The sequence below is a fragment of the Oreochromis niloticus genome, linkage group LG22, assembly GCF_001858045.2.
Source record: "Oreochromis niloticus isolate F11D_XX linkage group LG22, O_niloticus_UMD_NMBU, whole genome shotgun sequence".
Classification (NCBI taxonomy): Eukaryota; Metazoa; Chordata; class Actinopteri; order Cichliformes; family Cichlidae; genus Oreochromis; species Oreochromis niloticus.
Window position 1 is genome coordinate 25,790,507 of NC_031985.2, and position 24,401 is coordinate 25,814,907.

The 24,401-nt window shown below is 40.5% G+C and overlaps 1 protein-coding gene across 6 annotated transcripts; it reads left to right on the forward strand.

The window, feature by feature from the left end:
• The first annotated feature begins 315 nt into the window (after positions 1–315).
• On the forward strand, positions 316–22,429 carry ptp4a2b (protein tyrosine phosphatase 4A2b). Of its 6 annotated transcripts, none has more exons than XM_003448875.5 (7): positions 316–473; positions 17,431–17,768; positions 18,099–18,207; positions 18,289–18,381; positions 18,474–18,604; positions 20,033–20,107; positions 21,128–22,429. In XM_003448875.5, exons 3-7 carry the CDS (start codon positions 18,112–18,114, stop codon positions 21,237–21,239), a joined length of 507 nt encoding a protein of 168 aa, XP_003448923.1. In that variant the 5' UTR covers positions 316–473; positions 17,431–17,768; positions 18,099–18,111; the 3' UTR covers positions 21,240–22,429. The 6 variants fall into 6 exon arrangements, with proteins under 6 accessions (XP_003448923.1, XP_005453910.1, XP_005453911.1 ...); XM_005453853.4 differs by having other exon boundaries at positions 17,431–17,723; XM_005453854.4 differs by lacking the exon at positions 316–473 and adding an exon at positions 617–747 and having other exon boundaries at positions 17,431–17,723.
• Positions 22,430–24,401: the final 1,972 nt, after the last annotated feature.

Here is a 24,401-nt window from a genome sequence, read left to right on the forward strand (position 1 = left end):
GTAATAGAATATATGAAAAGTTACCTACACTAAAGCAAAGTGAGGAACGATCTTAAAGCTAATCCCTTCAGATGTTGACATGCATGTCACTTGAAATTTATTCCAGTTTCCGCTTCCTGATAGTTAAATTGGTGTCAAGGAAACACTCAAACAAACAAGAAAAAAAAAATGCTAGGATGATCTGGGATACACGTGTCTGTCGTTTAAAGTTTTCCGAGGTTTACAGATTTCTCTGGTGGCCCTCATTTTGTTGACTATTAACTCGCACTGCCTGGTCTACATATTTCCGACGGTCCCTGAAGGTCTTGTACAAACTGAGGAGGAGGCTCCTCCCCGACAACAGTTCCCGACCTCCGACGAGATCTCAGGCTGCCACACTAAAGAGGAACAAAAAGGCGATCTGACAGCGCTTTCTGCACTCCCTCCACTTTCTCCGGGGTAGTCACGGGATTTCAATGTTCAGCTTGGTCTTTGTAAGTACTCAATGACGGATCTAAGCAAACCTCTGGGAACTTCTTTCTGCCTCGATTGTATGTAATTCTAGCGCTATAGATCCGTTAGAGCCCACTTAAAAGTTGAGTTCCATATGTTAGGTGATCGCCACACTGCCGGGCAGCCAAAGTAAGTTGCATGAGGGGTCGTCCGAGAAGAGTGTCCAGTATGTAGCCACGTTAATGGTAGCTCGCAGAGCAAAGCTTAAGACGGTTTAATCGTGTGCTACAATCAGTGTTGAAAATCCCGTTAAAGGTATGAATGTTCATTCTCACTGCCTCAGATATCTGTGATATCTACACTTGAGTTAATTACCTTTGTCTTGAGTGTTGCCGTGCTGCTGGTCTAAAAGATTGCTGCTAAAAGCAAAGTGCGTTAGCTATCCCGCTAGCTAACGTAGCTGCGCTAGCTTGCTATCGCGGCTATGGCTATTAACCAAAAGAAGAAAATCTCTGACTAGCATTAGGACTACTGACACGACTGTGTCGTGGCTTGTATTTTTCTTTTAGAACAGGATACGTTTAGTTGTATTCATAACGTGGTGTTTTCTAAACTGACCGTCGTTCGGAATACCACAAGTGCTAGCGCTACCTTAGCGCTATACGGTGCAAGGGTGTACAGGTTACCGTAGAATTTCTTCTGAACAACGTGTATCATATTGGCAATGAATACTTGTGTTAACGTTAACAATTGTCCTGGCTAGTAGTGCTAATGTTACGTGTATAAGATGCGTTAAGTTATTTGTAGTTGTGAAAAGCTGCGTGGTAACTAGATGGCGACTAAGCTAGCCAACTGCCTTCCGCCCTTTGTGACAAAATCTTGACCTGCAGTATAGTTGACCCATATGCTAAAGGCCAATTGCCAGGCTGACGGGTTGTTGTTGTTTTGTTTTTTTTAAACCGACAAACGATATGGCATGTCTGCTTATGTTTGTCGGCGCGGTTCCCTTTTGGACTGGACTGTCGTGCTCCTTGTCTTTATTGCTGGCTGTCTGGTTGGAGTCGGAAAATTTGCTCGGCTTCAACGAAAAAAGGAGAGAAAAAAATGGCCAACACTGGAGTTAGGTGGGTCTATAATTTAGCCTCGTCTGGTTTCCTAAAACAGAAAGCGCCCAGCCATTTAGCCATGTGGGTTGAAGTGAAATGAGGAAATGCACTTCGGGAGGAAGTTGCCTAGAGCAGCTGTGACACTAAAGGCCGCGGCACATTCCCATGCCTCTCAGTTTTCAATTTATGACCTTCCACTGATTTGAGGCTCCCCTCTGGTAGTAAATTCTAGTGGGCGGCTAATACACGCGAATAGCCATCCTACCAACAGGGCGGATGAGTCAATCAGTAACTGGTGTAACAGGTAAGCTAATTATATATTCCCGCTTATGAGTCACTGCAAGGTGACCTGGTTTGCCTGTTGAGAGGATGAGGTGAGTGATTGCGTTCAGGAAAACAAGCTAAGGGAATGTTGGCACACTACAACAGAAATAATAGAAAGTTGCAGTGAGTAATGTAATCGTACTATCAAATTGAGGTAATCAATAAGGTCTATACTCTTGCTTCATAAAAGGCTAGACTTTCACAACTTCAGTATTGTAGTGCTTTGGAGTTTTTAGACTCCACTGGCATTTTATTCTTTGTGGAAGTAGGTCATTTGAACAGATGACCCGCTTTATTTTGTAGCTAATTGACACATGATGCTCTGGCCAATCTAGAAATAGCAACTCTCACTCAATCTGCTTATATAGCACATCCCTCAGCTAAAGTCAGCCCTGTACTGCTGGGGTGGACACTCATTTTTGTGATCTGACTCTGCAAGGCAAACCTCTATTACCTGTAACTTTTAAGCCAAACTTGAATTATCCTTATTTGAGTTTTGCTATTTTCTCAGCCAAATCAAACTTGTTGTGTAAAGACTGAATACGCTGGTTGGTTGCAAATTTATGCCTACTAGGAGCATAGAAAAAGAAACTGCCCTGTGACAAGATGGGAAGTTCTCAGCCTTGGTTACCGTAACTGTGAAAGGTGAACCCAGTGTGCAGTAACTTGATATCAGCCTACAAAGGAGTGTTACTGGGGGAGAAGAACACCTATGTTGTAGCCTGCTGGCTTTCAGCCCATCAAGCCACGGGGGGGACTGAGTGTTGAAAGGTAGAGCAGAGGAGGCCATTCCATACTGACTGCTTTAACAGATTTTAAAATTTAGCTACTCTCCAGAGGTTTTTGGTTTTACAATGGGCTCGCTCCTGGCTTCAGTAGAAGTTGTTTTGAAATTGGTATAAAGTGGCAAGCTAAGATTAGTTGGCCACTGTTTGTGCTACCTCTTTTCAAAGCTATTAAGTGAAGCCCATATGTAGTTACGCATTAGTGGGCACCTTTTTGTGAGAGGCTCGTTTATTGCAAAGTGTGTGGATTAATGAATCATGCAGTGATCGGCACAGTGTTTACTGTTGTTGCCACAGTGTTGGGATAAAGCAAAGGCGCAGGCTCAGTGGCACTGGCAGCGTTTCACAGATTGACACCTCTCCTAGATTGCTGTTGCAGGGGTTCCCGCTGAAACTATAGCAACAGGTAGGAATAGGATCTTCCTTGTTTTTTGTGTTTACACCTGCCTTGTTTAGCTACAGCTGTCAGAGCTGCAGTTAACAGGGGAACACAGAGTTCTCTGCCAGAACATGCAATAGTAATATGTGTTATTGTTGTTTGAGCAGCTGCGTGTAGGTGCTTGCTTTCTCAGATTTTAGAAACAGTGCTATTTTTGAAGCATTGGTGGTCTAGACAACAAACCTTCTGTGTTTGCCCATTGCCTAGGTGTTTTTGTGTGTGTGTGTTTTTACTTGCACCCCCCACCCTGTGAGTGCTTCTCGCAACATGAGCGCAAACTAATGTGTTTATTGTGGCCATAATCTCAAAAAGATGGATTTGCTACCATGAGCTAATCTGAGATCATAGGGTGTATTATAGTTATGTTAAGGGCCGTTGGTTTTTAGGTTTAAATAAAAGTTCCTCGATGACAGCGTATAAACAAGCATTAATTGTCATTATTACTGCAGTCTTAGGTCTTCTTTAGCTTTACTTTGTGAGCGTTTACTAAGCACCATTGCTCCTTTTTGATTTCTTATCAAGAGACACCATATTCCCCACAGGAGCACTTGTTGCTACCACAGGGATAATTGTTGATATGGCAACAGGCATCCCCTGATGTTGCTGTCAGAAGGCAGTTGGTTTCCAAATGTCAGAAGAATTGATGTTGTGGTGGGACTCAGCACCTCCCGGCAAAAATGCGAGCAGACATTCTCTTTACTGGCTCGGTCTGTTGCCGAGTGTTGGTCTCGGCACAGAAACTGACTTCTAGACAGTCATGGAAGTATACTTTTCTTAATGTTGGGTTATTTTCTATTTTTATTTTTTAAATTGCAAATCTGTCATGAATTGACTCTTGCACATATCAATTATAGCTAAATGAACCCATAAGCCTGGCACACTTGTAAACAAGAACCATTGTGCCTTTAAACAACAAGGCAGTTAACTTCTACAGGGAGCAGCTGTCAGTTATTTGCTAGAGTGGAAGTAATTGTTAGCTGGAATGTTGAAGGAACACCTTGTATTTTAACTTGCCTGTTCTTAAGGATGCACCAATTGTGAAAGTCTGCTATTTGTTTACCCATATATGCTAGAGGGGGAAAAAATCATCACAATCAAAAGGAAATGAATTTTTTTTTATCTGTATTTTTCTGTATCTGTTTTAGCTCTTATTTTGGAACTCTGTGTAATGAATTAACTGAAACTAGAAGCTTTCACTGTTCTTGGCAGTCTTAGAGTTATACTTACTGTTGGTTATTCTAGCAAATGTTTTTAATCGGTCTTTGGTTACTGTCACATTAAGCAATAAAATTAATAAGAAATGCATTATTGTGAATATTTAAGGCCTTCCCCGTTTCCAGAAAAGGAAGTAAAACGTGTATATATATTTGTAGATTTCGAAATGGTCAGCACAAAATAGCCTCACTATTTGTGGACCAACAATTAGCAAGGCCAGTGGCGGCTTATACTTATCAATAGCTACATGTTCTGCATACTAGCTGTGTAGCCAGTATGCAGAAGATGTGACCACAGCAAATGTTCAAAACTTTGTCCAGCAAGAAGGGGTACATGTGTTTAATCATAAAAAAAAGTCACTATAGAAATGGTTTTGTTTTTTTGGGGGGGGGGCACACTCGGGTGATCCCTCAGAGAAGATGAGTCAACATTATGCTTCTGATAGACAGCAAAAAAAAATTTGCCAAATCAATTAGGAACAGTGAGGTAAATGAGACAGTTTACTGCGTCATGATTCTAAATTCAAGGAATACGAGGTTAAGTTTCTATATTTTAAAAAAAGGGAGGCGGGCGGGGGGCGGGATTAAATTCCAGAATTGAAAACCGAACAAATTCTTAAAAAATTATTCCATGAATAGTTGACTCTTAGTTGACTCTTTGGCTACAGCACTTTAGATTTCTTGTTAAAATGCGTCTTTAATGCTGACTTTCAGTGCGTATTTCACATGTTAGCTTGCAGGTCAAGGTGTCTCATTGCTGCTTTGTGTTCTGTCTGTGTTGAGAAATGTCATCCTGGAGCAGATTTAGGATTGTGAGATGAGATTATAACTTATCAAAGGCGCTCAGATGGCTCAATATAGTCTGGCGACCCATATTCCAGATCAAGCCAGAAAACTAGTGCCTCGTCTTTGGAGACTGCAGTCATATTTGGTAATGGCAACTACGATAAACATTATTATATACTATGTAAATAGAATCGTAAAGGTACTGAAGGTTTAGAGTTTTCTTGTAAACAAATGTTATTTTTGTATTCGCAATTGGTTATTGCTCCACAAGTTTTCTGAAACCAAGACTCCACAGTATAACTTTAAAATGCGGGAGTCAAAGTGCAGATGGTGACGTCAGCCTGATGAATGCTGAACTTTGTAATCAGCATCTGAGTTGTTCTGAATGGATGAGTTTTAACAGTCTTCTAGTGATCATTTAAAACTTTGGGAAAATGTGTAACGGATTCGGGTACAAACGGTTTAAAGTTTTCTGGTCTCTAACTGGAGCTCCCCAGTAACGTTTTTTGCTAGTTCATCTCTGTATGCACGTCATTAAAATTTGCCTGCTACATCCAGCATTGGAGATTTTGTAAGTAGAAATTTCTGCTGTACCTCATTGTTGTTATTTGCTATTTTTCATCTCAAAATATGGATTTTTCAGTTGGTGAGCTGGTCCACAATCTCAGTTGTAGATTTGGTGCTCCTGCCATTTGTATCTCAATCTTGTACGATTTGGTAACTTGCCCAGCCTTTGTTGACACACGTGATTGGCACAAACACTTTATATTACCACCTTTTGTCTCTTTTATTCGTTTCCTTTGTGTATTTGCACTTTTGATTCTCATTGAAATCACAGGAAAAAAGTGTTTTTTGTTTGACATATAATTGGGCAGTCTGTGTTTGTTTTGTTTTTTTCCTATTTTGTGAAAACTGTGATTAAAAGTGCACCTAGGGCAATTATGCGAGGGCAGAACAGACCTTTGTTTAAATGTTTTCCACCTTTTCATTCCCATTTCTAAGGTACTGAGCCCTGGTCTCTTTCAGTGTATTCCAGAGATGGATCAGTCTTTTCCCTCCCCCTCTAAGCTCTATCAGAAGCCTTTGATCGTTACACTGTTTATCTGTGCTCACTCAGAGGCAGCAAAGCAGTGTGATAAGTGGGCTTTGCCATGTGCAAGTGCATGTGTTGTGGGTGTTCGTCTGTTCATGGAAATGGAGGGTGGGGGTTACATGTTCCCATACCTCTCTCTCTCTCAAACCCAGTTTACACAGACAAAAAAAGGCAGTACAACAAGTTCCATGCAGGAAGATTACTTCTTGTGCTTGAGGGCTACAGAGAGCTAACCTGCTGTTCTGAATAGGGATTGGAAAGAGACTGCCCATTTATCACAATGTCTGCAAAATAAGCTTGGCATTTAAAAGCAGCACCGACAATTACACTGATATTTTTATTCAAATATCTTAAAACTCTTATACTACACATACTTTCAAATATATATAAATGAGGAAATGCTCATGTAGAAAAAATTCATATAGACTTGTACACCACAGGCTCTAAGGACTATTGCACAGCAGTTATAATAAGCTCTGATAAAAGTTACACCCGCTCACAACAACATAACATACTTGGCTGCCAGTAAGTAGATCTAATCAAGATGCAAAATAAGTAGACCTAACAGCTGCATTTGACATCCTCTTTTTTTCTCTTTTTTTTAAAATTTTTGCTGTCACTGTTCTGAAAAATCACGTGTATTCTTTGTATGATTTGCAAGTTTTAAGAAGTAAAAATGTTTGTCCGCTTTTTAAAGGTCAGCAGTATTAGCGCTACTCTATACTAGAGTACCAAGGTTTACCAAGGTCCATGGTTTGTCAAGAGACACTTAATAAATGTGCTGAAGTTACTCCCAGCCATTAAAAATGTTTTAGTCAGTATTTGTGAAGATTAGATCAGTTGCTTTGGAAACCAGTCCATTTGACCAGTTAAGCAAATTTGTCGCTTGCCAGTTTAATCTGTTACAGCTTATCAGCAGTGATTTTTGTGATTTAATTACAAAGAGGAATTAGCTGATGTCTAGGTACTGTGAGTAAACAATGCAGCTTCTGTTCTACAGTATGTACATCTAACCAGGTGTTTCTAAAGAAGACTGCTCTACGATCGCAGTGAGTGGGGGCATACATTAAAGCCTGAAAATGATTGGACAGCGTCAGAGTGTCTGTCTGGTCTACTTTCAGTGGTTATTGTTGGGATAAATAGAAAAGTGCTGCCACAGTTTGAATGAGGTTAGATGGGCAGTTCTTGGAAAATGTGTAGTGACAGGTGATTATGATGTGAAGTCCCATGACTTACCTACATCAGTGTTGCTGTCCTTGTTTTTTATAATTATTAAGACCCAACAATGCATTTGTCTTTAAACATTGCTTACTGGAAAAGGCCTTGCCTAACCAGTATATCACCTTTCTCTAAAGGCTTAAATAAGAAACATACCATAGCTCTTTTAAACACTCCAACCGTAACAGGAAAACACCATCCTGTTTACCACCTTAGCATGATAATTATTTACAAACAAAGCAGAATGCACTCTTTTAAAATGTATTTTCTAGATGTTTGTCACAATCATTTAAAAACGTACTGCTGCACTACTGCTATTATGCTAATGTTGCATCATGTCACCCAGTTATGTTGTATGATTTTTATTTTTTTTTTCTGTTTTTATTTTACTGTAAGGACTGTGTGTGAATGAGAAAATATCCCAATCCTGAGTCATTTTCATCTCCCCAGAGTATTTGCCAGGGTTTATATTAGCTACACATTAGACCAGTGATGAAATGAATCCATGTCATAACCATTTTATATGTATGCTTGAATAAAACTACTGATTCTACAGTTAAGAAGCATTGCTATAGAGCGATTAAATTAATGAGTGTCACAGTCATTCCTTTTTAATTTGAGGTCCGGTATGGGCAGCTTTTGATGAATAGAATCTATTAATATTATAACAGTGCCTTAGCAATTGCATGATGATTAGCTACAGTATTAAAATATTAAGACAGAGCTCTGATATTTTTTATATGTCTAAATGGGTTTTGAGTAATTAAAAATATAATTAAGCAATCGATCCTACACTTAAGTTATACAAGTTATGTGTGGAGCCATATTAACTGCTATACAACTTAAATGCCTGGTTAGCACGTGCTAATGGGGCGAAAGCTGTAATATTTGAAGCATGCTCAGATAAGAAGGAAGTGCAAATGTATCAGAATAATTGAGCTTCAAACATTTATGGCGATCAAGTGGCCTCTGATTTTAAAAAAGGAGGGGGTGGGGGAAGAAACTCAAGTATGAATCTAACCATGGTTTTGGAGTCTTGTTACACCCTTTATTATGATTGATGAAAGCAGCCATATCAAAGGCGAAACTGTTAGAATGGGTGCATCCTGAATGGGCACAGAACTAGTTTTTATATAATGATCATCTATACCGGAGAGCTGCATATTTTTATTTTTTTTTTTTAAATATTTCTTCTTTTTGGGTTAGTTGCTACGCAGGTGCTAGACCTTTTGGCAGTTCATGTATTTTCAATACTGTTTGAAAATTAAAAGCATGTAAGCAAGTTTAGGTGAGATGAGATGTTTAAGTGAGTCTATAAACAGGGGTGCACATAAGTGGTCCGCAGGTGCGCGTTCGCTGTCAAAATAAAAGACACGCACCAGATAAGAAGTTGCAACGCGTGTTTGCGTACATATAAAAGGCACTGTTTTTGTCCGCTAGAGTGGGATTTACACGGCATATTCTGCACCACATCTCTGTGCGGTCATCATTTGTTTGAAGCCAGCTCACCTCCTGCAACCACTTTTCCGAGAATACGCGTTTCTTTTGCGGTTCGGACTCCTCCTGACATTTCTTTGGAGGTGGGGGAACACCAAAGTAATTGCTTAAAGGAGCTTGCTTCTTCGACATCTTTAAGAGTTCCAAACAAATGTCTGTCCTCCTCCAGAAAATCTTATGTACGCAAACGCGCGTTGCAACTTCTTATCTGGTGCATGTCCCTGACTATAAACCCTTTAAAGAGGGTCTGCTGTGGCTTGAGGAGTCCAGCTGCTGGGCAGTCCTGAGGATGTCTGTATCTGCTGGTTGATAGATTCATAGAGGGTCATTCTTTAACCCAACCTATTTGTAGCCTGATGAAACCGTGGCAGTCCACACACAGGTTTTAACAACAGGAATGTTTTCCTTTCCACTTGCTGTTACCACTTTTACTTTTTGATGGAGTGAGGGAGAGCAGGTGCCTTTCCATGAGGTTTAGTCGGGTTTTTAAGTAGTAGTACCAAAAGGGGACTGCAGTAATAGCCCTTTAAAATACCCATCTTTGCTATATTTCAAACTAGATACACCATAGGTCTTTGTCACAATGTCTGTGGAGTCCCACTTTGACACAGGTAAACACAGACATGACCGGCTATGATTCACATGCTGATTATAAGGATTTAACAAGGTTATGATATTCAAGGGCCGGCGATGTCTCATTCAGCCTGAAATCATCAAATGTTTTGTCCTGTTGTTCTATCAATTCTGATGACGTATAATAACTCAAAGTGTTTTATTTACATCATTATATTGTTTGTGTTATTACTTTTCAGTTTGTCAATTCAGTTGAGTAGATTTCTAATTCACTTTCCCATTGATTTCACCAAGTTGGTGAACTTTAACACCAGAATATCCTTAAGTGTTTTTCAACTAATGAAACGTATTGTCCTATCAATATTTTGCTCTGCACTTAGTGCTGGTAGTACTAGGAAAATGGCTTGCGCATTACTGTATAATCCAGCTTTGATACTCCAACCTCAACCCGCACAGCAGGTGAAGAAATGTTCTGCTGTTCTCAGAAATGTTTTGAATAGGCGCGCACCAGTTCTTCCCACTTCTAGCCTGAGTCTCCTCTTTGTAAATCCCCAGGAGTGTGCAGCTCATGGGAGGCACAACAACAGTTTGGATTCACTATTGCAGTTCCCAGTGGAGTTTTTGCATACAGGCCGCCCTCCCTTAATACAGTCTTGTCCAAGCATGTCTGGGGATTTTGGTTTGTTTGTCACACTATGAAAGAAAAAAAGGGAATGGTGAGGCAAAAAAGGGGGGTAGAAGCTGAACTAGAGTAGGGTTTTGTGGGTGGTTTGTGTTTTATTTATTTATTTTTTGTTGTTGTTTGGGGGGGTTGTAGTTTTGTGCACACATGTTTGCTTGCAAGCATTTGTCTTTGCGTTTTCAAGCATGACTGATGACAAGGGCGTGTTGTGCTGCCCATTTCTTTTTAATGTTTGTACTGTTTGTTGAATACTTTGGTGACCTGTCATCATAACCTTCACTGACATGGGTGTTGCATTGTCCTTGGAATTATTAGTTGTTTTTTTGTTTTGTTTTTTGTAGCACATTGTAGCACAAAATCTCAATCTAGTGAGTTAGTGTGATAGACATTTAGCAATTTTTTTTTTTTTCTAATTGCATAACTTTAAACCATCAAGAGATGCCAATGAAGTATTTTTCGAACACATACGGACATATGGAACAATTTCAGCAGATCATTTGGGTCCTGCGTGCTGGGGTTTCTTGTGTACTGGGCTTTATCTGGCACCTGCTGTGGCCCTTCAGTTGAATTGGATCTGAGGGGTTGGGGGAACCTGAGAACTTTTTGCAGTGTGGTGGAGCACATTGTTCTGCTAGAGGAAAAGGACCTGAAGTTTTCTGGTAGAATGTTTCATTGTAACAACATGAACAAGCTTTTGTCTCGTGTAAATGGGGAAAAAGAACTTCTTTTTTTCTCTCCCGGTCCAGCTGGCAGGGTTATTTAAAAAAAACAAAAAACAAAATAACAGGAAAAAACAGTCGTCATGCAGCTGCACCTGAAGGCTAGACCCTTGTTTTTCATGATTGGTTTTTACCCAGCATGTGACATGTAAAATAAACAAAGGCAAACTCGTTGGAGGGATGATTATGATATAATATATAACATAATATAATATTGGGAGAGCATATTTTGTTACAGTGTTAAACAAATAAGTGTTCCATACAGTAAACATTTTCATCTTGGAAAATGGACATCATCAAAGCTCACTATGGATAACCATTACCTACTCTGGCTTCACATATGAGTTTGACACCCACCCACCCACAAGCAAACCAAAGGTCTGCAGGCAATTTGTAATTGGCTTAAGTGTATTTTTTTTTAATTTAATTTTGTTTAAGTTCTAAAAGTTGTTGTGCGTGTGCTAGTATGGCTGTTTGTATCAACTTTTTTTTCTCTCCTACTAAAACATTAAGTTCTTGCTGCTTCATTCTTTCTCTCTCTCTCTCTTTTTTTTTTTTTTTTTTTTTTTTTTTTTTTTTCTTTTCATCTTAGCACTGACTTACAGTAACAGTAGTGTTGTAGTGAGTGTAGCGCTTTCTTCTTCATCTTGGGTTTTTGGTGTGAACACTGTTAGGGCTCCTCCAGTTTGAGGTGACATACACCCACCCAGCCTATCGCTTGTATTGACGTCACTACTAGGAACCAGCTGGACCATTGGGCAGGTGTGATCCTCTGTTTTAACTCGGCTAGTTTTTACCCATTGACTTTTTGTTTCTGTTCTCTACTCTTTTTGCTCTTTTCCCCTCTTGTTCTAATCTTGCTAATCTCTTGTTATGTCCTTACAGGATGTCTCTTCCAAATGACATCTTGCTGGCTTTCTTCTTGGTACTATTTCTTTGTCTCTGTCCTCTTTGACATTTCCAAGTATATTAGTTATCTTTTATTTGGCTCTCATGGAGGCCACAGGAATGATACTTGGCTCCGGTTGTGCTCCTCCTGGTTTGTGGTTTCTCTACGTTTGTTTGCAGCTGTCAATGCTTCTCAATCTTCTCAAGTTTCACATCAGTGCCTGTCATATTAGAGAGGTAAAGGGAGAATTTAGTACTTTGCTGTCAATACAAGGTGTCAGTATTGTATTTATGTTTGTGAAGGCATTCTAAGAATGAGGTGGGTGCAGCAAGCACGTAGGTGAGTGTGTCAGAGCTCTTTTCACTATCATTGCATGTTGCTGTCACGTCAGTGAACGTGGTTTCCTCTAGCCTGCCCTCTCACCCTTTCCTCCTCACGTGACAGGTGTGCTCCTGAGCTTTTCGACTTGGATCTCATGGCAAAAATTAGGCCTCAAGCTGCTTCAAGGCATGACCAGACTGTACTCAGTCTGGTCATGCCCAGTCTGGCTCCAGACAAAGCGTCAGTAAAAGACACAGAACCTAAGCTAACCTCAAACCACCAGACTGGGATGCATGTAAAACTAATATTTTTCACTATGGGGGGAGGGTGTACTCAGACATTTTTATACAAAGTCTGTTTCGTCATTTGGTGTTCCACTCTGTATTCCATGTCTCACTTCTGTGTGTTGATGTATTTGTCTTTCTAATTTTAGAGCAGCCCGCCTCACCCACTCCCTAAGCTTGTGGCTATCTACACTATGTGAACACTGTGTGTGTATATAGTAGTCCTGGTGGGAGAGTCATGGAGACGGGCCACCTGATAGCTATCAAGTGCCAACAAGAGCTTCTCACAGCTTTAGCTTTGCAGTTATGGAGTCTTGTTGCAGTAAAATCCTTAACATGGCAAAAGCCTTTTAATTAGCGCTCCCACTGTAGCACTTTACTCTTCATGCACTTAAGCTGTGATAACTTCACAGCTGCCACCTGCAGCGTTTTATTGTTGATATTCTGAGCTTAGTTACCACTTATCTTGCACTACAGGATAATGCCATATTCATTCAGTTTGTTTTATGTCTGACTTGACTTCGTACTTCACCAGACAGTTTGATGAATCAAGCGAAAAAATGATGAGTTAGCAGCTGCAGGATACCCACACCCTGGTTCCCATTCTTTTGCCATTTTTTTTATCACCTGTTTAGGTTTGCGTGTCCTTTTCTGTTCTGAGATACTGCAGTCCTTATCAGCTAATACTTGAACTCCTCACTCTCTCATCCTCACAGTCTTACTCACTGTCTGCCATTGCTTTGCCTTAGTTACTCTTAAGAGGGTTCTGGTGAGGACCAACCGATTTGAGAAGTTCTTCCCATCCAGCCTCAGTCCCTTTCCCCTGTTTCTTGCTCCAACAACCCTGTTCCAACAGTGAACACGTGATGTTGAACAGGGCACCAAGGGAGCTTTCTCTGAGCCAATGTGTGGGCCTCTGCCTTTACTCAGTGACCTTTCTCCCAATTTAGAATATATGTTTATACATGGACACACATGTGCAAAATGCCAGCTGTAAGCCCAAGTTCTTTATAATACTGTTTCTAGTATTTATAAAATGGTCCAACATTTAAATAATGTAGTAATTTTTGCAATCTTACTTTTTAAAATTTAATTTAACTAACTAATTTTGAATATGGTTCTCACATTTAGTAGGTGTTTTGGTCTGGTTTAAAAATGGCAATGAAATTTTATTTGCTTCATTTGTTGCCAATTTATACAAATAAAATGGTACTGGTTTAGTTGGTATTTGTAAATAAAATTGGGGTTAACCAGACAGGAAAAGCTTAGCATCATGAGCTCTGATGATTTCAGGCTGTCTTCACCTTCTAGAACTTTTTCTATTTTTATTACATATATCTGTTTTGTTAAATTGTGTATAATGCTGCCCTGTTTTGTGGCAGTGCAGCTGCAGAAAATGTTTAGCCTGTATTTAGCAAAGTACAGGCTAACATTTTTAGCCTGTGTTTTTTTTTTTTTTTTTAATTAGTAGTTTGTCCTAGCTTTCTTACAACATTTCCATTAAGTAATACCAGCCATTCATGTCGAAGCGACTAGAGAGATCGCTTACACGCTTTCGGTCTACAGTTTGAAGGTTTTTCTGTAGACTGCTGCTCGCTTCCTGTGTGGTTAAACATACTTTGCTTGTACAAACACATTTGGTGTGTATCTCTGTGCATTTTTTTTCTTCTGTCTTCCTTGATCTAAGCAGTGCATAACTGCAGAACCAGTTTGCAAATTTCAACAGTAATTTGCATGCATTCCCGACAATGTTGTGATGGCAGACTGGGGAGCAGCTGGGCCGGCCTAGTGTTACCACAGTTTGCTTACTTCCTCTGAGAGGCTTAGTCGGAACTGGTGGCCAAAACATTTCTTCATCTTTCCTACTTTCCTGTTTATCTTCTGTTATGTAATGCAATTTATGAATAGGTGACAAATAGCCAGGTATGGCTGTTGGATTTGAGTTGAAAGTTCAGAAGATTCAGCACGGGACCCTTCCCTTTTTCACTTTCTTCTTTTTCTTTTTTGCTTAATGTACCTTATGTCAAAGACTTTCTGTGGTCTCAGGCCTGGAGTTGGTTCCTGTGCCGACATCCCCTATAACGATGATGTTGGAATTCACCTTAGGCGGCTCATTATATTGTTGTTGTTTATTGATCACAAAGTGCTTTGTTAATAAAATATTCACAGAGGAAGAACTTATGAATGATGACTTAATAATTCATTTAAAAAGCACATGCGCTGGTCTTATCTGCACAAACAAAGCTGACTGTGTGTGTACTCTTGACCGTACAGCACAAATAGAATCCAAATAGACTCGAAACGTACAAACAGAATAGCAGAAACATAATAGATTTCTGTCAATCAACAAGTGAATTATGTAATCATTACAGCTCTAGGGTAGTGAGTACAGTGAGAAGGGATTGCAACAAAAACATAAAGCGCCTGAATTTAGCTTGACTGAGGCTGCATTTAGTGTAATACTTGCTGCTTAGCCACACCTCATGTTCTGCACCTGGCCCTGAGGTGCTTCAGTTCACATACACTTGTGTTAATTCTAAAACCGGGTTTCCCATCTGCCCCTCTCCCTCCCTCTGTAGCCCTTCTTGTGGCAGCATTTGGAACACAGACTGTATGAAGTCACTTGGTCCATCTGGGCAGCTATCCACAATCCAGTTGCTTTTCATCTTTTTAGCATAAGCTGTCATTGTGGTGTCCTTGGTGTGTATTTGTGTGCGTGTCTGGTTCTTTTGTTCTTTGGTGGTTTTTTATTTTTAAATTTTTTTTTTTTCAGTCTCTTAGTCTGCTCTCCTCCTTTTCAGTCAGGTTTCTCAGGTGAAACGCACATGCTAGCTGCCCCGTCTCTCCACTTATCTGTCCTTTTCATTTCTGGAGGATTAGGAGCTGATGAAAACAAACCTTAGAAGCCTGCCCGCCTTTTGTCCAAGCTTCAGTTGTCAGATTGTAGCCATGCCACACTCTATTCTGTCGGGCTCAGAGGTGGTAATTAAAGGCATCACAGATGATCTCGGCCATCACACACCAACACACAGGCGCAAACAAAGTCAAGGCTGCTTTGAGTGCCATTGCAGCTGTTCCATGGGTTGACACACTTCTTGTGTAGTGGCGGTGTGGTTGATAGTACATATCGGGCTGGTTGACTTGAGACAGGCTAAAGATGGGGGGAAAAAGCTGTCACTCAATTTATTTAATATTTGAGTGTATAATATAAAGGAGCTGAGAGTACAGAGTCTTGTTTCATTCAAAAGGATTTCTTTCTTTTTTTCTTTTTTTTCTTTTTTTATAAAAGGGGGAGCGTGGGATTGAAATGCTGGGGCTGTTTGAAGCTTTGCCCACCCGTTAATCCGCACCTTGTGACTACTGCCTGTGACATGGTGCTAAAGTCCGAGCCCTTTTTTTTCTTTAGTTACCGCCCACTCACACACACTGGTGTGTGGTAGGTGTAGTGATAGTCAGCTCTTGCCTTTTTTGTTTTGTTTTTAAACGCTACCTCCCCACCTCTCTTACATTGCTATGAGACAGTTCCAGCCAGTTTGTGGCGGCTGGGTTTAGACTGTCAAGGACTTGGCACAGTTCAGCTGACTGCTCCGTGGCTAGTTACAGGCCAGACATTACCTGTTCTGAAAGACACCCTTATGAAGTGTGTCTGCACTCCATGCTGTGAATATTATTAGTTTTCCATTTCAGTGACAGGTGGTGAATTGACAGTGATGTAATCCAAAGGTGCTGTCATTTCACTGCAGGATTAACTGGCTGGAAGGTAGAAACAGTCATGATGGGGATTTTTGAGTGTGTATTCACTGTTGTTGTTGCATTTTTTTTTATTTTTTTTTAAAGCTACTTTTAGCTGCTTTGTTATTCACAGGGGGTCACCCAAGCAAGTAGCTCCATATGATTTAGTTTTTAACACCAGGTGACCTTCCAGATGCAGCCCCAAGGGGTTTGTCTACCCCCGGAATCAAAAAGAGGATCTTTTGCTTCTGTGACTGTGTAAACCTCTACAGCATGGAGCAACTTTTCTCTGCATTTTGGTTACATATTCCAGAAGCTGATATTTGAGAAGTGAAAACACTGACAACAACTACAAGCAGACTGCAGATCATGTTTCAGTTAATCAAGACTGAAATGTATACCTTTAATATTAGGGAAGTAAGCTTGTTGGCTAGACACTTCAGTAATGGTGGTGGTGGTGTTGGTTAGCATCAGAAATACTTGTTGGATTAACTAATGGTTTGCATGTATGAGTCTGGGCTCCTGGGTAGTCACCTGCCACCTGTGACTGTGTTATGGAGAGTTGTAAATGAGTAATGTGGAAGAACAGACCTGCAAACTATCACACTGGCGTGTTATTTTGATCTAAATTGTTGTATGTAGTTTAATCTGGCATAGCCCAACTTCAGCAGAGGTGTGTGGCAGCTAGCTTGCAAGGAAACAGGCTTGCTGATGCTAGCACGGTTCGCTTAACCACACTTGGTGAACTAATCTGACATTTTGCGTGTGAACAGTATTGTGCAAGGCTGCAAAGTGCCACACATTTCAGCAGCTTTTAAAATGCTGTTGGAGCCACTGAAGAATGTGATCAACAGTTTTGGTGGTTTCCGTGAAACGTTTAACAATGTTTGAAGATGTTTAACTTTGTCCTTTTTAGATTGTTGTTAATTTGAATCACGTGTTTAATGTAGTCATACATCCCTAGTTATTATAGAAAGCCTTTTTGATGGGGAGGAAAAAATAATCTTGTATAACCTGAAATTCCAGATTTATATCTGGCCTATTAAAGGCTCCTTTAATCTGTACTGTTGTCCACCCAGTTCTCAAAAGTCAACATATGTGGTATACTTAATCTCCGAATTAATAGTCAAATATAATCATGATATGCAAAATGTATTGTGGTTATTACTGTTAATCAGCTGCAGCTGTGCAAATTTAACAAGGACCATATTCTGTAACGACCTGAATCGGTGGCCTCCTGCTTGTGCAGACACTGGTTATCTGTTTTAAATAAATGGGTGCTGTTTGTGTGCGATTTCGTTACATTTAAGTCTCCCTTTCTGTGTTCTCTTCACAGGGTTTCTGTGTTGACTTGAGCCGTACCTATATGGCGTGTGTGAGCGGAGAGTTCTGCCAGGCACAGCACCTCACCTCTGTGGAGAAGTGAATCGGCCGCCCCCCGAGGGACTACGCTACCCAGAAACCCCCCTGACTGCCAGCGCACTAGGAACTGCTGACTTTTCCCAAAGGCCCCCTGGGATATTGCGTAGCCCTTGGCCTGATTGCTCTGCCCTGTCCCAACCGATACGAAAACCTTTGCTTTCTACTTTCTTCTTGAACAGCCAATCACAAACAGCTCTCCTGAATGGGGTAAACTGATTGGATGACTCCTGGATAGTCTCCTCATCTTCTTCTGTGTGTTATTTTTTTTTTTTGTTATAAATTTTTTGGGGGGTTTTGTATTAATTTTTTTTTAAACATCCCAAAGTACTGTGGACTATTTTTTTTCCTTTTCTTTTTTGTTATCCTTCTGTGTACATCATCCCATAGTGAATACCTGTTGTCCTCCTGAGCGACCCCCTCCACGTGTTGTCATTTTTATTTATTCTACCCTACATGAAAACATACGTTTCCTAGCAGTTTTTGGGGTTTTTCTTTTTTTTCGTTTTTTTTTTTTTTGCTGACTTCTGAGCCAAAAGTCGCTTTTGTTTTGTAAGAGTTTTGTATTGTAATTGTTTTTTAAAGCCGTCTCGCCAACATGAACCGCCCCGCTGCAGTTGAGATTGTCTACGAGTGCATGAGGTTCCTCATCACCCACAACCCCACCAATGCCACACTTAACAAGTTCACTGAGGTATGCTGTTGTTTGTGTTATAACTGTTTATCAGATTGCCAAGGCTCTGTCTCAAATGCTCCCTTTCACTTTTTCTGCCAGGAACTGAAAAAATTTGAGGTGAACACTCTGGTGAGAGTTTGCGATGCCACCTATGATAAGGCTCCAGTAGAGAAAGAGGGGATACAGGTCTTGGTAAGTGTTGACATACATTTTTGCGGCAGTCTCTTACTGGATGTTTGTACTTTTCAACTAGGTTATTTGATGATGTGTGTTTTCTGCTTTAGGACTGGCCTTTTGATGATGGTGCCCCTCCTCCCACCCAGATCGTGGATAACTGGCTCAAGTTGCTCAACACCAAATTTCGAGAGCAACCCGGCTGCTGCATCGCCGTACACTGTGTGGCGGGCCTCGGACGGTATGTATGGTGTACAGTTGGCCTCCTTTTCACCAAAACCCTTTTTTCTTACGTGCCCAAATAACAGTCCTGCGTGCAATAAATGAGAAATGTAGTGGTGTGTTTTAAGTTGGAGTGTTAGAAAGTGGTTATTTGGGTCCATATCAAAGTGGCGGCAGAGCTAACTGAGACATCTGTTCTCGAAGTTAGACGTGCCATTTCCAAGGCAGCAACACAGCCTGTCCCTTGTGTAACGCAGCCCATTTGACCCAGTGTCTCATCCTTTTGTTTTTTCCCGCCCTGTTAGTAATCTGGTTAGCGTGACCAGGGACCATTTCATTGCTGCGGTATTAACAGTAGCTCCAGAGAGATGTGGTCAGAGAAAGCATTCACTTGTTGTTTCTTCACTATTGATCACACAGCGTTGGCTGGTCTTGCCCCTCACCTCCTCCTCCTGAGTTGAATCTTCAATACTCATTAGTGATTCATTTAGTAACTCAAATGCTTGTCTCCTTTTTCTCCTCCTTTTAGAGATCATTTAAGCAGCTGATTGTCTGTTTACAGAGCACTATCATTAGTTACAACAGCCGGGCACTGCTTCCGGGGGGGAGAGCGGAGAGCTTCTAGCTTTCGAATACATTCTGTCTGGTCATGAGGTTCCAGAGGCGAAGATATGCACACTTCTTAGTCACAAACCAGTGTGACAGTGAATTACAAACAAGTTATGCTGAATAACAACCCAAGTGTGAAAACAAATAAGGCAGAAGCACATGACGTGGGGGGTGTTGGTGTGAAAATGTCTTTCCTGACCACAAGTGCACAGTTAGCCAATCTGCTCTCAATGGCTTCTAGCGTTTTGCATTGCTGTGGCATTCCAGAGACTTTCTAATTTCCAATATTGGTTAGACTGGCATTTTCTGACTGCGTCTCCTCTCCTTCTTCCCTGTACTTTGTTTACTGCAGTCACAACACTTAAGCCTTCAGTGTAGGAGGCACAGTTATGTGCCACTTTTTGACAGAGTCCACACAACATTCTCACATTTTGTCTGTCTTGAATTGTATGTGAGAAAAAAGCCACTAAAACAACTGCTGTCAGCACTGAGCTCTAACCTGCCGAGTGGTCTGGAAAGTGTTTATGTTTGTCTTTTCTCACCCTATCTTCTGTTGTGAGAAAGGAGAAGCCTTTTACTGTAACTCATCAGTTATTTTTGTGTTTGAGGCTCAGGGTGTGAGCACAGTGCCCCAGCAGGGCAACAGTGAACTTGTGCACCCCTGTTGAGTTCCCAGGCCTCTTTTTCAGGTTTAAACGCCCCTTTCTCATTCCTTCACCGCCGTATTACTGTGGAACCATGTGACTCTTGGCATTTAATCTTCTCTTCTCCTTCTTTCTTCCTTGGATGCTCTCTGTCTGCTTGAACTGGCGGTCCACTGGATTTCTTCACCTCACAGAGCTCCAGTCTTGGTGGCCTTAGCCCTCATTGAGTGTGGGATGAAGTATGAGGATGCTGTGCAGTTCATAAGACAGTAAGTATACTCTTTGCTTTTGTACTAGAACCATAAAAGGAGGCCAAGTCCTATCAAAGATTATTGCCTTTTTAAGAAACTTGCAGTGTAAATCAGACACAAGGTGTGCTGCTACTGAAAACTCAGACCTTATAAAAACATAAGAAATGATTAAATGCATTTAAGTTGGAGGGATTTAGAGTAATGGAACTTTTTTTTTTCTGCTAGGTGATATCACAGGTGCTTTTGGGAGGAAGGTGCTTTCAGAACTTTGTTTTTTGTTTTTCCTTTCCTGGTTATTCATGTGATCATTGGAAAGCTAATGCACTGTATTAGTGAGTTTGTTGATAGCATAGCAACATTTGGGCTGTCAACAAAAAGTTAAAGGATGCTGTGAACAGAGCTATGGACTCATGATAGTCAGAGTTAAAAGGGACCTATTTTTATGCTGTTTTAATTTAGATAACCTGGCAAGTGAGGTGGACTGAAATGCCTGATTAATATGTGCTTTTCACCCACATTACCAGCATTTGCTGCTCTCTGCCCAAAGATAGCATCCAGTAAACTATACCAATTCACTTGGTGGTTATTTCCTGTAATCTTGCTTCATCTTAATCACTTTTTTGTGTTTGGATGGCCCAAAGAGTTGAAGGGAAATGCTAGCATGTTTTGTTTTATCCTTTTTAAAGGGCTATTTGTCATTTACACAGCTAATGTCAAAGTCCTTCTTTTAATGTCTGCTGTTTACATAGGTGTGTTGTGTTTGCTTTAAATATGCCAGTTGCCAGTGCTGCACCAAAACATCATGTGATCCCATCTAGACCAATACAGTACACTTGAGTCAGTGAAAAATTCCCACTTTTAGCCCTTAGGCCGAAGTAGAAGATGGAGTTCTAGGAACTCAGAAGTACTAGTTCTGACTTGCTCGAAAATGCTTGTCAATCTTTTATAACTCCTGTAATCACCGTCATGTTCTAATGTGCTGCGTTCTTTGTTGTCACGTTATTTAAATGGCCTCTCCTTCTTTTCTGGTTTTCACAGGAAGAGACGTGGAGCCTTCAACTCCAAACAGCTTCTTTACCTCGAGAAATACAGACCCAAAATGCGTCTGCGGTTCAAGGATACCAACGGCCACAACTGCTGCGTGCAGTAGGCTGCCTGTCAGTGCGTCTTTCTTATGCACATCTAGTGGGGAATCTTCCGATAACGGGAGAGATTTAAAAAGAAAAAACAAAACAAAACACGGAGAGTGCTATCAGTAATTATTGTGATGATTTGTTAACACTGAGTCATGGTTAATTGAGAAGGAAGCGAGTGATCAAATGAATGAATCCAGATCTGGGGATCCACCAGCCGAACCAATGAATGGAAGGTTAAAGCACACAGATAGGCCCGCCACCCGGTTTATACTGTTCAACCACGGGCCAGAATTTTTCAACTTGAGTCCATCCTGTTTCTTACGGGGTTTTTATTTTACTTTTACTTTTTTTTTTGTTTTTTGTTCCAGTTTTAATCATGGGATAACAGTTTCCATTTTTTGTGAATGTTTATTTTTACACAAACGTGGTGATGAAATTATATATTCTCATTTTGATTTCCACTAATTATTGATATTTTATAATTGGGCCAGAACGACATACATTTTTTTTTTTTTTTTTTTTTTTTTTAAACACACATTGTGACTGTCTTTTTTGCACAAAACTCAAAGGTTCACCTGAAAAATGCAGTAATGTTTTTTCTTCTTCTTACCCTTCACTTGCTTAATGTCACTTTCAGTTTAGGGGGTCACTGAGTTTGAATATGTCTGTAATATTTATTCACAAGATATATGTGTGGCAGTTAAGAGTTTGGCAGGGGCAAGGACACTTTGTCATCCAATAGTTTTAGTTTTATCTGTTTGAGAGCCATGTCTTTTCCTTTTTTTCTTCTTTTTTTTTTCTTCTTTTTTTGTCTTTTTTTTTTTTTCTTTAAATCTTGTTGGAGTGCAATAATCAGTCCACCTCAGATATGTCCGCCAAACCCTGCTGAGTGTCCTACGCACACATACACACAAACTTCAGATTATCATCCAGGCCGTTTAAAAAAACAAAAAAAACAAAAAAAATACAACAACAAAAAACAAAAATGTAACTACAACAGGTACTTGTAATTTCATTCTCTCTCCCTTCTGGGGCTACAATAGGACTTTTTCCAGATATGCATATTTAAACTCTTACACAGAGCCTAAGATTCAATCTGAAAGTCAAGCTGGAGAAGGATGAAAGTGGTCAGTTTTTTATCATTGTACCCATTTTGAAAACATCCCCAATTCATATTGGTTCTTTAAAGATAAATAAATTCAAATAAAAAGCAAACTTGTCTCCTTTTTCCCCCCCAAGGTTTGCAGTTGTCACAATCTGAGTGGGCACGGGCGTGTTGTGTAGTGAAATGGGTGTTTCATATGGTGCTTAGGGCAGATAAGAAGTCCCTGCCTAAATGCCACTGTCCTAAAAGTTCACTTTAACCAGAGGAGCTTACAAGAGATCCATCTAAAAGGAAACCATGGGAATGCATGGTTTCCTTTGTTTGGAGCAGTGAAGTCTAATTTCATCTCTTGGGCCACATGCAGCATACTTTGAGCTTAAATGGGAAGTCGGTGTAAAGACACTTCACCTACACAATCCCTGAGATATCTTTATATAGTATGCATTTAAAAGAAAAAAAAAAATCTTAATTTCTTTATTAGTAAGTTACTTTGTTCTTTAGAAGTAGGGAAAGCTGGAAAAGGTATGAGGAAAAAGTGAAAAATTCCACACTTTTTCAAAACAATTCAGTGGCTGAATTAGAGACTTAGCTGCACAGACTCTGGCCCCCAGGCCTTATGTTTGATGGCTTAGAATAAAGTTCAGGGGGGGTTGTACATCCTGTTGGATTGTGCGGTTGTCTTGTTGGGTTTGCAAGGCTGCAGCCTGACCCTTCTCCCTCTGGGGGCAGTGGCCAGTGTTTCTGGTCTTCCTGTGTATCTGGCTGATATCGGGGGAAGGGTCCAGCTGCAGTCCCGACAAGCCAACACAAACCCCCAATCCCTCTTTACCCATACTTGATTCCTTACCCGTGCTTTGTGAAATGCCTGCTTCGTTATGCTAAAGTATGACACACTTGGATACAGCAGGATATCACGGGATATCTAAACCAAGACTTCCTACTTCCTGTGCCAGTCATTGTTAAAAGTTCTGGTATGAAGATGGTGTGCATTTAAAATCATCACATAACAGTCAGTGGGTTTGAAATGTAATGTCAGACAGTGCCATCCAGGATGAGTCAGTACTTCCACAGGCATACATGAGACACATCACACTCCAAGGATCCTGAATTGAAATCTATGGAACAATTCTGTAACAGTAGAGGTGGTGGAAGTTCTCCCAGGGCTGCGGAAAGCTTTTTAAAAGCTTTGTTTTGTTTTTGTTTTTTCCAAGCCTTTTCTCTGATCTGATTGGTGATTCTGTACATGTATTTTAATGTTTTTACATGAAATGACAAGTGCCCGGAGGTGTTACAAACACAGGTGCTGAGGTGAGACTTGTTCTTAGAATAGCTTTGATACTTGAGTGCCACACTTAGCCTACCTACACATTCTACATACTCTTTCATATGTGGGTATCTGTTTAGTCATGGGGTAAAAAATTACATTTTATTTGGAAAATTTTGATCTTTAAAGCAAAATGTCATCTTTGTCCTCCCCTTTTTTAAATTTTTTTAAAAACATTTTTTTTCCTAAACTGAGCAACAGCGCCGTCTCTCACCTTGCACTTAGTGATAAACACAATCAGTGCTTCCTAGACAGTATGTTCTCATTAGACATGTCTGTCAAAGGCACTCCTCCGTGTCCTTTCCCCATCTGAGGGTGAGTCAGCACCACGTGGAAAGCACAGGACACCGAGGTACCGAGCGATGACTCACAATCTCAAGTGGTAATCACGACTCCTGCCAATACCTCAAACAATTGAAAGTGCCCCCTCTGCTGCTCAGCGTGAGCAGTGAAGTCATTGCAGTCACGCTGAGAGCGATGACAGTTCATTGGAAGTTGCAATGCGTGTCTTCCTCCATTTTTTTTAACCTTTGCAAAAACACAAGTTGGATGAGATTAAAACCTACCACTTGTGCCTGTCTGCACTCTACATGGGCATCCATGTTGCCCAAAATCATTTACTATTACCTAAAAATGGCAAGTGCTGGAAGTTTCCATTCCTTAGAAAAAGAAGCACTAAAACACAATGAAAACGCGTCAGTACACACAAAACTGTATTACTGGAAAACTAAGCATAAGATAGCAAAA